Genomic DNA, 15,302 nt, shown 5'->3' on the forward strand with positions numbered 1-15,302 from the left:
TATATATATAAGTTACAGTCAGCTGACTGAGTAGATCAGCTGAATAAAAATATATTGATGTACCGAACCCAATAAAGCTAGTCTGTTACAGAAGTTCAAGCGTGTCATATCTTATATGACTCTTTTTTTGACATTTTGCTCGCACCAATACTTAAGTGGTGTCGAAACCCGGGAACTTTGGAGCTACTGAAACAATTTTTAGTCTAAAAAAAAATTGTTTTTCTTTCTTCTCACTGATTGATGGCCAGTAATGGAATAGTGATAGCAGCAGTTCTAAACATCAAGGGTCTAAATGTAAACAACCCACCTCCGATGGAGATGGAGCCACTACTGGGAGTCTCACTAGGGGAAGCTCATGCCACAATACTAGAATGGATCAAAGTCTGCACGGCAACCGCCCAGGACTTAAGAAAGACAGTTTTAAGAAAAGGTTCGACTGATGGGTCAAATAGAAACGAAGACAGCCGAAAACCTGCTCGACAGTGAATATGCTGAGGCATTAAGGGCAGGAGTTGTCTGCTGGGTGAAAAGAAGTATCCTCAATCAAATTCAAGCAGATGAAGAGACACCTTGGAGCGTGATCAAGGCGAGATTAAAGAAGGTGTTTGGAGGAAGTTGGTGGGCCCCAGAGGAGGACATATTTATGATGATCACAGAGACAAAGAAACCAAGACAGTCTATAATGGGCAGTATGCCATGGAACTCTAGCCACGCTACAACAGAATTGCTAACTCAGCGAGACAATCGAAACAATCCAGGTACAGGGCTGGATGCAATTCCTATCCAATGCACTAAAGATTCAGTTGGCAAAAGAGCTAGGGAAGAAGGAGGAAATGCCGAGAGAACACTCCTTCGTAGAGACAGAAGACCAAAGCAAGCAAAACTCAGAGGCAGCATCTGGCAAGAGGACCGAAACTGTCATGGATGCAGCAAAGGTAGGCACCTGGTGGTTCAATGTCCTTTTACCTCAGTGCTTCAAGTGTGGAGGGAAGAAGGCCAAGAAGAAGACCACGCATTTCCTGGGAGGAGAGTGTTAAGGGGGCGTTCAGGAGGCAGGATATGTAAAAGTAATTAATGTAAAATTTGACTAATTAGATAATTAGACATAATGTAGGATATACTTATTAACAAAAGATTATGTTTACCTAATGTGTCAATGTTTCATAGACATTGTTGTTGTGACCTGGGGAGAATAGCCTGCATGAAGTTGAGTGTTTAAATATTTTTAGTTCCAAAATTGTATTAAGGTAAGGTAAATTATAAATAATAATGTTAAGTAATTTGAATTGTTAAGATCATACATGTAATAAAAGCTGTTTTATGGTGGATGTCCCTGAGGATGGCTGGATTGGCCGAAACGTCGGACTTATAAGAAAAATAAAATGTGTTGAGACAAAAATGGATAAAAATTGAATTATTTATTTAAACATAATTTATTTTATGTTGTTCAGTTTATTGTACCAGGAGTCCTTTTCTTTTATTTCTAAGTTTAATTTATGTATATGGCATTTACTTTTGGTAAATAGTTTTTCATAATTTTTTTATAAGTTATTACAATGTAAAGTTTACGTTTACGAGGATTGTTCATAGAGGGAGTTACAGTCAGCTGAGTTACAGTCAGCAGGCAAGTTAGTCTGAGTTACAGGCAAGAGGGAGTTACAGTCAGCTGTTACTTCGATGTCAGCTGACTTAGTAGATCAGCTGATTGAATGTGTGTGTGTATATATATATATGTAGATGTACCAAACCCAATAAAGCCAGTCTGTTACAGAAGTTCAAGCGTGTCTTATCTTATACCCTTTTCTCTTTTTTTAACATTTTGCTCTAGCCGATACTTAAGTTATATATAAGTATATGTATATATATGTGCCTTCGTGTATGTGTTCATTGCTCATTGAACTAATTTGTTGTTTTATTCTTACTTGACTTGATAATAGATTTATATTTTGACTAATTAATGCAACTTCATACTCACCGAAGCAAATTAGCTACCCAAAAATTACACATGCAATTTTAGATAACCTTTATTAAAGGAGTTGGAAAAAGAAATGACAGTAAAATCTACTTTATAATTGGAGTTATTTGTAGTTTTTTTTTTTTACTGATTACTCCTTTAATTTTTTCTCACAAATGTCGGATGTTAATCAGTTGCCCATATACTTATCATATGAATGAAACAGGCATGTATTTCCCAAATTTGTTGAAGGTTACACCAATTGGCACAGCTAATTATCTATAAGCTAATACATAGCTAATTATATTATAATATTTAACTTGTAAGTAACTACTTAAAAATTAGTTAAGATATAATTTTCTCAAATAATATGATCAATTATATTTAAGAAACTATAATAAATTAATAAAATGAGACTTTTAAAAATTTGGTGTGGTCTATGCATCACACAACTGCCACTTACTATAAAAATTAGTAATTTAGGGTTGCTCAAGAGTGAACATTATGAATAGCAACGTTGTTCCTGCAAAGAATGCAACAGTTTAACAAATGATTACGAGGCTGTAGACTCATTAATTCAAAAGAGATTGGGCGGATCTTGGCTTTTTCTGATTTGGGCTCCTATGTATTTTCTCCTTTAATTATTTATCAAATTGTATATTAATTTGTATTTATCCATTGTTTGATTGCTTACAATAGCTGATTATTTATTCCAATAACAAAATTAAAGGTACTTTGGAGAAATGTTTTTCTTAATATAGCATTTTTTCAAACAATTAAATTATCGATCCTATTTATTATTCTTTTTTAATAAATTTTCTTATTTTTTAAAAATATTTCACAAAAAAAAAAATGAGAAAATAAAGAGAATTGAGTTTATTGTTGATCAGAACAACACCTAATTGATATTTTATTTCAAAGAAAAGTAAATTTAAGGATTGACCACAATGATGTTTAGGCATAATCACATACTTCTTCAATTCAATAAGTTGTTTGTCTTTTCAGCCATCTTGGTTACTGTTTTTTCAATATCTATTTTCACTGCATTTCAATATCTAAATCTCCAAATTAAATTTTTAGGCAAAATGGATTCCCAAGGGAGGTGTAAACCAGGTGATAAATGGAAGCTGGATGAATGTAATAGTTGTACTTGCACACACACTGGGTATGCATCATGCACACTCAACGATTGTAAAAACCAAAAAAGAGGAAAACGTACTGCATCAATTGGTAAACCATTAGGTAAGTAAATAGTTTTGTATCTTGAAACAAACAATGCACTTTTTTAAAAAAAATCTAATTAGATTAACCCACAGATTTGGTTGAACTAAAGAGAAATATTGCATCACTTTTAATAGAAAAAAAAACAAGTTTTATTTGATTAAATATTTATTCAAAACAATTGTATTCGACTAATTTTTTATCTCAATGAAATTTTAGGTAAGTATTATGACATAGTAATTTTAAATTTAAAATTCAAGTCATTAAAAATTACGACTTTTTTTTCATAAGATAAATTTTCAACGAACTATATCCCAATTCTGCTTCCAAGAAGAATACTAAAATTCAAATGGTACTAGATCAATTTCCAAATGAAAGTATTAAGAGACTAACGAAATTATGTCTCCTACATCATAAATATGGTTGTTATAAAATTCAAAAGTAGTTTTAAACAAATAGGATTGCCATTATATGTTAACATCTATTTTGGATAACTTTGGATCATGGAATGTTCAGAACTAATGTAGACCAGTTTTCTCTCAAATGATAGGAAATAAAGTTTAAAAAAAAATACCTCAGTGTAGCATACTGCAATTTAGACCATACCTTAGTTTAAATCACTCACTTTTAAGGGCTAAAGTTAGCTCTTAAATTTGAAATACTGGTGAAAAGGTGTACAAAATTAAGATTCTTGAAGTAAATTAAAGATCTTCTTCTTTTTGTAAATTCAAGTGCATAAAAAGCTCGATAATGGTTTTCTGAAAGCTCATAAAATGTCCTAATGCATGTTATTTGAATCTTTTGTGCTTTGAAACATTTTAAATATGTATAAGATCGCTTTTAACTAACCCTGCCTGATGCCTGATACAGTGGTGAAACTACTTTTAGATACTAATATTAATACTGTAAAAAAATAGTACTGGAAAAGAATGTTCCTACACCTTTCAAGAGATTGGATCATACCATTTTCTTATGTTATACATCTATTAACAATAGAAAAAACAGATAGATGCATTGAAAACAACACATCGAAAATATTTCCTGATTGAAATACTCTCCTTACCTAGTTGGTAAGGAAAGTAAAAACTTAAGTGTGATGGTTGAACTTACATTATAAGTGAAGAACCTTGTGTTTTTATATAATTATAATTTATGTAATAATAATTATATGATTTTCAATTTTATTTATCATAATCACTGAGCAATGGCAATGGTTCTATTTTAGTTGTGATAAATATATCAAATGATACATATACAAGTACGTAAGTAGCATAGTGAAAAATGTGCAACAATGATCACCAGTTTAGCAAGTTCTACTGGCCGTGGGCCCTATTTTGAGAAGACATCCAGCCTCTTTGAAGTGGCTACTTGATCTCAAATTCTTTCAGTGGGTTAGAAAAAACCTAGATGCATTTAAATTTATATATTTTTTCTTAAAACTTTGGAATTTTATATTTATTTAGGATCAGGTGTTTCCTGGCTTCTGGGCATGCTTGATGAGATTGAATATCCTCTTTCAAATGATATAGTATAAATATCAATATAGTAGGTATTAACATTCTTTAGAAAAAGCCCTCTCTCAATCTAAAGGAGCACAACTATGGAAATTGGGACAACTCCCTCTCAATTTATTTTTTTAATTTCTTTCAACTGAATTTTGTTTTAATGAATTTCATATGTTTCTCCTGAATACATTAAATGATAGTGCCACATACAACAAAATTACCTAATATGCACTATAGGAAAACAAATCTGGTGTAGCGTTGAAAGATACAACTCTCAATTAATCAGCAACTTTATTATTATTCATGATGACGATGTTTCCCCTTACTATATTTCCATTCGTAGGTAAGTGAAAGAAAAATACTTTCAGCCATGGAAACATAAAATACTTATTTATAAATTCAGTTTATTTATGTCCCTTTCTTCACTCTCCATTATTTTCTGTGGCCATGCGTTAGATATTAATTTTTCTAAAAATTTTAGCAATCTACATGTATATTGCTCTTGTTTCTGGAATTTTGTTTTCAACCTGGGAAAATATATCTCCTTTAGTTATTCAACAAATTTATTCAAAGTTTACATTTATTCATTTATTTTATTTTTTTATAATTGTTACAAATAATGTGAGACAGTTGATTATTTCGAATAAATAAAAAATCATTCAAATAAAATGACATAAAAATTGAATGGCTTTTTCATTTGAAAAATCCTACATTCAGACTAAAATCTATGCAACCGACTTAAGTCCCATTTAAAATCCCTTTCCTTACTATTGTAACTTCCAATAGCGTGTGTTATATATTACAACAACTGGCACGGCCGCCCCCCACCATGTCTCTGACACGTCTTGTTGATCTTTGAACCATAAGTACATTATGTCTCTAGTAAAACTTGTTTATGTTCAGCTCGGTAGACTTACCACGTCATTGCACCCTAAGGTGTTTGTAAGGATGAGACCTAGTTGTAATTAAAGACCGTTTAATGAGTTTAATCAAAATCACTGGAGCCCTTTTTTAAAAAAAATTGTAAGAATGGGTAAAATTAATAACATAAAGTGGTGCTTTTCTTTTGGAAAAAATAAAAATAAAATTGGCTATTACATCCTTAGGTTTACACCTAATTTCAATTTCATTCAACTTATACTTACTAAGCCAGATTTTTCATTGACACACATACACACAATCACCCTGACCATTCTAGGAGACTAGTTTTTTTATACTCAGGAAAGTTTAAAACATGAATTTTCAGGATAAAGTTGGATTCTAAATTTTTCACAATTACAGTATATTATACCCTTACTATATATATATATATATATATATATATCATTTATAGGTAAGTAAAAATAACAAAAAAAAATGAAGGTATACCAATCTATTTTTAGTACTTGTGCCAAACGATGCTGATTGGATTACAATCTACTAATAAAATTGTAATATAGAAATTCTTAATTAATTTATAACAAAATGTTTTGCTATTAATGCAATGCTATATAGACTTGGCTTTAATTTCTATCTCAATTTAAGAATTGGATTGTTATTTTTGCCTGTCATTGTTAAAAAGGTAAATAGGTAATAAAGATATACCATTATTAACTCTTCTTTTTGGTTTGAATGCTTCAACTAATTGTTTATCATTTCATTTTTCTGGATTTTTCTTAGATGTGGAGAAGAGAGAGGCAAATCCTTGGAGAGTTCAAGGTCAGCTTTATCTTTATGCTATTTTGATGTGTTAACATATGTTTTTGTGGAGTTTCATTATGACATCTATAATCTTGGAGTGTTAAATGTTTATGCGTTCTTAAGTTTACTAATCAACTTATTTAATTATTTCTCTTTGGTGAATGGAAGTATAGACTAAATATTTATTTATTAAAGGAGTGCATCTTGTATAATTTCTATTTATGATTTTTTTTTTCTCTAGTAATAATCCAAGAGGCTCTATAAAGTTACTTTCATCCTCTTCCACCATTCTCCTAATCTGTTTATTTAACCCAAGGTTCTAAGAATAAACAGGAGCAGGATAATCATTTATATTTTCACATTTTAAAAATTTTACTAGAATTTTGAATTGGTTTTCTTTCAATTCATCCTGATTTTATTTATATTACTAATATGCTAACATCCATCTTGGTCATAGCAGTTATTTAACCCAATAATTAAAATTTTGAGGTTTACTACCTATAAAGTTTAATTAAACTCACTATCACCACAGAGCAAAATACTGACTGGCTTACCTCTAGGGGCAGATCTCATGACAAATTTTTCACAAGTAAAGGATAACGATCCATGCCCTACATTATTACTACAAGCTTTGATCTTAGCTCTGTTACTCTCTCATGCATTTCATTATTTCCGATGAAATATGGTATTGAGATAATATGAGATGAGATATATATTATTTCCGATGAACCATCCAAAAGAGAAGAATGGCTAACACTTATTTAGCCTATAAAATAAAACTGGATTAGAACTCTTACAAATTTATTACAAAAATTGTCAGTTCTGGTTGGAATCAGAAGCAAGAAAGGACTTGAGAAAGCATTTAAAGTCCTGACCACTAGCATTCAAGAAGCTTCATGGTCCTTATTGATTCCATGGAGTTAACAAAAACAAAATCAACCTGAATGTCCCTAATATATTACATAAAGGGTCTTTCATCAGGATAAAAAGCTGAGCCTGCAAAATATTGCGAGTGACTGACCACCACTAAACAAGCAGATCTATGAATGACTTAATAATAAGAAGAAGCTGATTCAAAATTTCAAGAGAACAAACTATGATGCACACATAACTATTCACTGATGATAAAAGCTTATGAAGGTATTCCAAAAATTTAATCAAACAGATCCACTTTAGAAAGATGATGGTTCTTAGGCTGTGAACAGCAAAAAAATATGTTTATTTTTTCTCACCTCATACTGTTGGGATTCTCCCTCCGGAGTTTCTCATGAAATTGAGATTTGGTAGAAGTATGATGTTAGGCCCTCATGTTAGGTAAATAAGTTCATAAAAAAAAAAAAAAAAGTGCATCAAAATGCACTTTTAAGCAACTTCATATTCAATCATTGCCTTGTGGAGACACCTTCTTTGTCCCAAATCAGAAGTTGGGATGGACCAATTCCAACGTGGTCCAAAGACTTATACAAGATTGGAGGGAACCACTAATTTACTTATATTTACTATGCAAGATACGTCAAAACAACATACAAAATATTTTACTGATTTACACATATCTACTATAGAAGATATATCAAAGCAATATACAGCATATTTCGCAACAAATATATTAAACATCTCTGACAGCACATAGTGAATGCTAAAATGGATTTGGTTTTGAGATTTCTTTAGATAACAAATGAATTGAAACAAGAAAGTTAGGAGGAGGTAACAATGGTACTGATCTTCATAATGCCTCATCTGTTATTTTCTTTTTTATGTAATTCAGCACATTTGCTGGTTGTATTCATCATAGAGACAGGTATGATTTTTGAAAACGAAGGCAATAAAAAAAAATGTATTAAATAAAACATTTTATAATAATGTAATAAGTACAAAAAAGTAAGGAAATATTCTAATTTACTTGATTCATGATAAATTTTAATAATATTAATTATATATATTACACGCCCAATAAAGTATCTATTTTGAAAAGGACATTTTAAAGTTATATTAGAATAAAAATTAGAAGTTTAAAAGGTTCAACAAAAATAGATTGCATAACATTTCTTCCTGAGTTTGAACAATGTAGCATGTTTATTTGTTTTGTGTATTTAGTAATAATTAATTTAATCTTTAATATTAGACAGAATAAATATTCATGTAGGTGTAAATCATTGTTGTTTGTTGGGTTTAATGTTGTTATTTTCATAAAAAAGTGTTTTGTCTGTTCCAAGAGCACTTGTCTGCTATGAGTAATAAAATTTAGTGTAATAAATATTATAGTATGCCTATTATATTACTTGTTCCAAAAAGGTTTTTTCATTCTAGTGATTACTTTTACATATATTTTTAATTCTCTAAATAGTTGCTTTAAGTAATAATTTGTTCCAATTTATTAAAAATCTCTTAGCGAGTTCTATGAGCCTGCAGGCTACAATTTTCCATTCTTGATTTATTATTGTATAAATTTTGTTTTTTTCGCAGTACTTGTGTATCAATGTTCTTAATCCAGTAAAGTTTATATGTTTGGACTGTATATTTTTTTAACACCAACCGGTCTGTTCATCTGACTATTTGAAGGCATTGATTGTACTTTAGAAATTTTTAAAATCATTCTATAGTCAGTCCTACTAACATATATAAATATTCTACCACTTAACTAATCTTTCAATATAAAGGTCATACACAGCTTTCTCCTGTAAATAATCCACCTTGCAGGATATTGTCATCCAATTTTCTTCTGATCTACTTTCTTTCATTTTGCCACTAACTTTTGTATTGTAGACCTGCTCTGTAATGTTTTTGTTTATCATCTCTGTAAGGAACAAAATCTCGATGATAACATTCAAAACATTTTTTCTTAGTTTATGCCTCCCTGTTTCTCCTCCAATTTGTTAATTCTTATATCTCAATTAAATAAGATGCATACATCCATATCTTATTGTAAGTGAGAAAGAGCTCATAAGACTAATTGAGGACTGGTAAAAAAATACTATAATCACATCCTTTGACTGTGTAACATCACCTTCTTTCACAACCATTGGTCTAGTAACAGTACTTCATTAAAAAGTACTGTACCCTTGACCCTTCATGGATTGTAGCGGTACAGATTTAATTTTTTAAATTATAATATTCACTGCTAACTTCTTTCTGTAAATTTAGTTTGCTGAACAGTTCTGTTGTAAGAAGGAAAAAAAAAAGTAGTTTGTGTAAAAATTGTAAAATATTTTAAATTTATGCATCCTGCTATGCAGTTATCATAGAAATGTACCGTTCAACAGTAGGTAGTTTTAAAACTATAGGTAGTATTTAATAGCTGATTTTCTGAAATTTGATACTAATCAGTAATTAAATAATAAATTACTTATAATGCTTAGTTAATTATTGAAATTGACATATTTGCATTTTCATTGTAGGTTTTATTAAAATGGAAAGAGTTCTTCAACCAGCCGAAATATAACAGGACCAACAGATTTTGTTTGTTGGGGCATATGTGATTTATAATATTTGTTGTTACTAAACCTACTAAGGAATTAAAATCCATATCACTTGAGAAGCTACTTAACCTATGCATGCTGTAGAGAAGATAATTGAAGATACTAACAAATAACCTAACCAGGAATAAATAAAAAAAAAAGGAAATGATTTAATAAATTTACATTTTGTGGAACAGGCAACAGTGGGAATGAATGTAGGGCAGGCCACTCCTGGAAAGAAAACTGCAACAGCTGTTTCTGTTCAGAAAGGGGAATTGCGATGTGTACAGATATGCAATGCCCAACACCCACCCCCTCAACCTAATAACTAGAAACTGTTAAATAGGTGTATAAAGTTGTTTCCAAATTAGACTTAACAACTGCTGATGGGGTCAGGTTTGGAAATTTTAAGTATAAATATTTCTCTTATCATTAGTAATTTTAAGTATAAATATTTTTTGGAAATTTTAAGTATAAATATTTCTCTTATCATTAGTAATTTTAAGTATAAATATTTTTGGAAATCATAAATATAAGTATTTCTCTTATCATTAGTAGTTATTATTAAATCAAAATTTTAGGTTTAAGATGTTAGTTATTTTATATTAAGGATTAACATTGTCAACATAAATATACATAATTAATAAGTTTTCTTTTTATCTGTGGTGTATTCAGACCACACTGTTGCCTATTGCTAACCATGGCTTATTAACTCACTCATGATATTTAATCATATGATATTTAACATTCCATAAACCACGAGTTTGTGGTATAATACCAACAAAACTTTTAACTGTCTCTGTTTGGAGCTGCATAATCCATTTAAAATTTATTGTAACACTATAAGAGCAGTGAGCCTATATTGCAAATTAATAATATGCTAATACATCTAAACATTCTGTAATTTTAATTATTCAGACCTTATAATCTGTCAACTAATTAGAAGTTCTATTTCCGTAACTGATATAATAAAGTCCATCATTTGAGATTTTAATAAATATAAGTAACTATTTAAGTAAAATATAGTGAACTACCTAAATAAAACAGAAGAAAGTAATAAAACATAAATGATCATTTCTTTATTGAATACTTATTTTGACATTAGTTATTTCCATTTGAGTACTAACTTGTATTAATATTATATTCAAGGTAATCTATTTGTTATATGAATTTACACTTTATTGTGTAATAGACTGTTTATTTATCAAGTAATAATTTTGTAATCAATTAATTATCTTACTTTAAATGCATAGGTTAGATTATAGTGTAATCTCACAATCATCAATGCCATTATTTTGTGAAAAAATACAAACAAAAAAATTATATATATATATTTCAACAGCAGTATTTGATAAAATTTAGATAACATTTAATATTTACATATATGTATGTATATATATTTTTTTGTTTTTGTATTTTACTTCTGAAATCTTAATGTCTTTAAGTAACAAAATTGTTCAAATGGCATTTTATTTGTGCTTTTTAAATTAGTTTGCTTTTTCATGTAAATTTTCAAAATAAAAGTTTTCTTTTATATTTGGTGTTAACTCCCAAGAATTTTCCCACTTTTATGAAATGCTTATATGATTACATATAAAGTATAAATATTTTAATATCATTCCCAAACAATCTTTTATACACTCAACCAAACCCAAAATCAACTTGTTTGTGATGGCTATTCATGCCATTATGCAGCACATGCCGTGCCACATGTCTCAGTTGATTTCCATATCATTCTTTAATCATTATTTCATTGGTATGCAAAAAATTAACTTAAAAAACTTACTTCTTCTTCACACTAATAAAGTAATAACAATTTTTCTTTAGTGGATTTACTCCCTCTGATGCTGATTCTCTTAATTTAACTGTTTTTGCAAATACTGAGCCAACTGTATGGATGGATAAAATAAATAATCTTGTCATTATTTACAATAGGTTTCAGCGAACCTCCTATTTATGCATTTTTATGTATCATCAGTGTTATGTGATAAAGCCAAATCCAACAATGTTCAGAAGAGTACATTGAGTAATTGATCTGAAATGGAAAATTGTTATTTGGATGAAAAACCTGCCCTATGTTTTACTTGTGAGTACCTGGAATATTCATGATATTGTTTCATTTTGTTAAACTAATTAATAGTAGCGACCATTCCAGTAAAAAATATTTTAAAAAAAACAATTTGTTGAAGTTGCCCTTATTAGAGGTAATAATATATTAAAAATTTATTTCATAAACTGATACAAGTGCAAAGGGCTAAACTGAAATATATAACATCTGGAATGAAACAAATTCGTGATAGTGTATTTTGATTGTCATAACTCAGTGATTCTGTTACATTATTTTGGTTTTAGTGGATGAGTAATCACTCCACGTAAGGAGTGGATATTTTAGATCTTCCACTTTATAATGAAATTACAGTACAAATCCATCTAGTCACTTTTTACTTTAATAAGTGTATAATAAATATCTGGTGTGTCCACTCACACGACATCCCTTACCAGTTCATGTGCAGAGTTCAATACAAAAATTGTTTGCTCTATTTTTGCTGATATCATTGTGATTAAATTTTTTAGCTTTATAGATAATTTAATTTATTTTCAATTGTCTCAGCAAATGAGTTATTAAAAAAAAAAGTCATTGGCTAGAAAGCTATGTAGAAACAGGAACATGCACAATGCAGTTTGAATAAAAAATGGGTCCAAAGTTTAGCCTGTCATAAATGTGATACTACTGGTCCAATTCACACAATTATTATTTTTTTGGAGAACTTGATTGTCTTACTTAAGTCCTTATATAGCTTTTTCATAAAATATCCTAAATACAATTAATTTTGTCCTAACTTTTTCTCTGTGATTAAGTTGAAAACTAAAGAATTTTAAGGAGATGAATTTAGGCAAGTTTCATCAAAATTATCTGATTCAAAATTGGATTCATAGGGCTGTGAAATGCTTTGATCCATTGAAAATTTCAAATCAAAAACATGAATTATTAGATTAATTATTTTATATATTCTTGTTTGAGAGTAGTTTAGTTTATTCTTAATTCATGAAGGAAGGAAGAAAAGTGTTTTGTAAAAGTTTAGATCTAAGAAAAAATTTTTTAGAAAAGGTTATATGGGACAAAGGCAATTAGCCTGCATTTTTAAGATTTGAAAAAGGAAATGACATCAATATGAAGGTATCCTTGAGAATGGCCTGAGGGTCGAAACGTTGGAAAAATTGTAAAGAATAAAGGTTAAGAGAAAAAAAAGGATCAAATTCGTTTTAAATTAAGAATAAACATGAATTATTTTCATAGCTAACAGTGATGGAAAAGGATGATGAGAAATAATATCAAATACATGTCCAAAAATCATTGCCCTAGGCACCGAACATAATATATTGTGTATAATTTTGACAATCTGTTATATTATCATTTTCTGTTTGTATCCAAAGGTTATTTCATATCATATATATGTTAAATGAGAAAAAATATTGCTGATTGTATTAAATGAGTTTAAATACAAAAAAAGTAATAAAAACCATTAGACGCTATGAGTAAACTTCTTTTTTGTAAGGAAAAAGCGTCAGATTCTTCCTTTAAAACTCTTAAATACGAATTACTATAGAAATCAAAAATAAGGAATTTTTGAACATTTTTTTTTTTTTTTTGTGTTTTCCTTTTTCAGCTTATATCTGGCACTCGCCTTAACTTTCTTACTTAATGCCTTTATAAGGGAGAAAAAGTAGTTTCAAGTAAATAAAAACACCTCAAATGTTTTATTTCATATCTCTGGTTCCAGTCTGTTTACATTTATTCAGCTTGTGCAATTTCCTTCAGTTTATAGGGACTTAAACCACTCATAGGTTTCATGTAGAATGGTGCAATCTTAACGAAGTTATTTATTTCATCAAAAAAAATTTTAGTTGGTGATTTTATATCCGTCAAAGCCTCCCCTTGTAATTTAAATCACTAAAAGATCATTAAACTTTGAAAATATCTTTATAGTTAACTGATCTCAATGAGAAATCTTATACCACAGGAGATTCAAAATGTTCTTTTCCATCTCTTCAAAACATTGAGTAATAAGAACATGAGAGTAATTATGAATATCCTGGGTCAGAGGAGTTTGGATGATGGAGATCAAATTGCAAATCATTCATTTTGAGGTTTGACTTGGCTTGATGTAAGACTACTTATTTGATCAAAGCATGATATTTTGCCAATACTAGGCCAAAAATGTTTCAGTACGTTAACTGATAGTTATAAAAATAAAATTTTTATTGATTTATGTTAAAATTAAAATGAACCTTTTTCTGAGATGGAAATAAAACTAAAAAAACATCTGATATAATTTTTAGTATAAATTTAATAAATTAAGTTTGTACTGTTTAAAAATTCTATTAAAGAATAAGTAAATAAATATTTTTTCATTCTGAATTTAATTTTATTTCACAAAAATTAATCAACATACCTTGGTATTTCCCCATTCTAAAAGGATATTTATGTACAATTACATAACGATGAATAGAAATATAAGGTGGGCTTAAGGGATCAATAATATTCAATAAATTGTACCATTGAATTAATTAAAAACAGAATATTTAATCTAATTTGATTTGATTCTCCACATATTGTTAAATTTAATTTATTTATCATTCAGTTTAATATTGCTAAATTACAATAATTTAAAAATATTCTTATGCATGTTAGTTACATGGCTTTAAAGGAAAATGTGATTATCATCCTTTTAATTTAACAGAATGATTAATTTATTTTCATTCATTTTGTAATTACTATCATTTAAAGAATAATTAATTTAATTGAAAGAGCAATAATAATCATTTGTACCAACATAACCAAATGTTACCAAACATATTTCTTAAACCACAAAATCATGTGGTCAGTATCCATATATCAATGATAGTATCAAATACCAGGTTTTTCTCCAAACCCATTAAGGGAAGGAACCAAATTTATAGATGCTTGGTGTCACCTGACCCCTGTCAGTCGATTCACGGCTGATACAACAAAAATAAATTTTGGGGGATTTAGAAGAAAAGTAAATTGAATCAACCTCAGAGCAAATCCAATCCTTAATTCATAACATAAATTAAAAGAAAAGAAAAACAAATAAAAATTTGTTTCTTAGAAACATATTTTACAATGAAATAATTGATGGTATGACTCAAGTGAATATGTATCGGTACCAGTCTGATGTCTATTTTATAGAACAGTCATTCGAAAGATAAGAAAAAGAAAAATGACTCAATGATAATTATAATGATCAAAACAGCTGTTAGCTTAGGATTAATAAGGTAAAATAGGAGGTTATAATACAAATTTAATTTGCATAAATGCCAAAGTAACTAGGAGTCAAGGGAGGAACTGAATTGTTTATATATATATATATATATATATATATATGTAGATGTACCAAACCCAATAAAGCCAGTCTGTTACAGAAGTTCAAGCGTGTCTTATCTTATACCCTTTTCTCTTTTTTT

At 29.0% G+C, this 15,302-nt stretch overlaps 1 protein-coding gene across 5 annotated transcripts in view; it reads left to right on the forward strand.

Moving 5' to 3' along the window:
- LOC106685862 (protein jagged-1a) overlaps positions 1–11,351 on the forward strand; it is a 35,347-nt gene extending 23,996 nt beyond the window's left edge. For 2 of the 5 annotated variants that reach the window (XM_014428825.3, XM_014428826.3), the window contains exons 5-7: positions 3,035–3,196; positions 6,340–6,378; positions 10,013–11,351. In XM_014428825.3, the coding sequence (XP_014284311.1) occupies positions 3,035–3,196; positions 6,340–6,378; positions 10,013–10,140 (329 nt within the window). In that variant the 3' untranslated portion in view covers positions 10,141–11,351. Of the gene's footprint in view, positions 1–3,034; positions 3,197–6,339; positions 6,379–9,755 lie in introns of all 5 variants that reach the window. The other 3 variants (XM_014428828.3, XM_014428829.3, XM_014428827.3) reach the window with 3 other exon arrangements.
- Positions 11,352–15,302: the final 3,951 nt, after the last annotated feature.

The sequence above is a fragment of the Halyomorpha halys genome, unplaced genomic scaffold, assembly GCF_000696795.3.
Source record: "Halyomorpha halys isolate HHAL.00 unplaced genomic scaffold, Hhal_1.1 Scaffold749.1, whole genome shotgun sequence".
Classification (NCBI taxonomy): domain Eukaryota; kingdom Metazoa; phylum Arthropoda; class Insecta; order Hemiptera; family Pentatomidae; genus Halyomorpha; species Halyomorpha halys.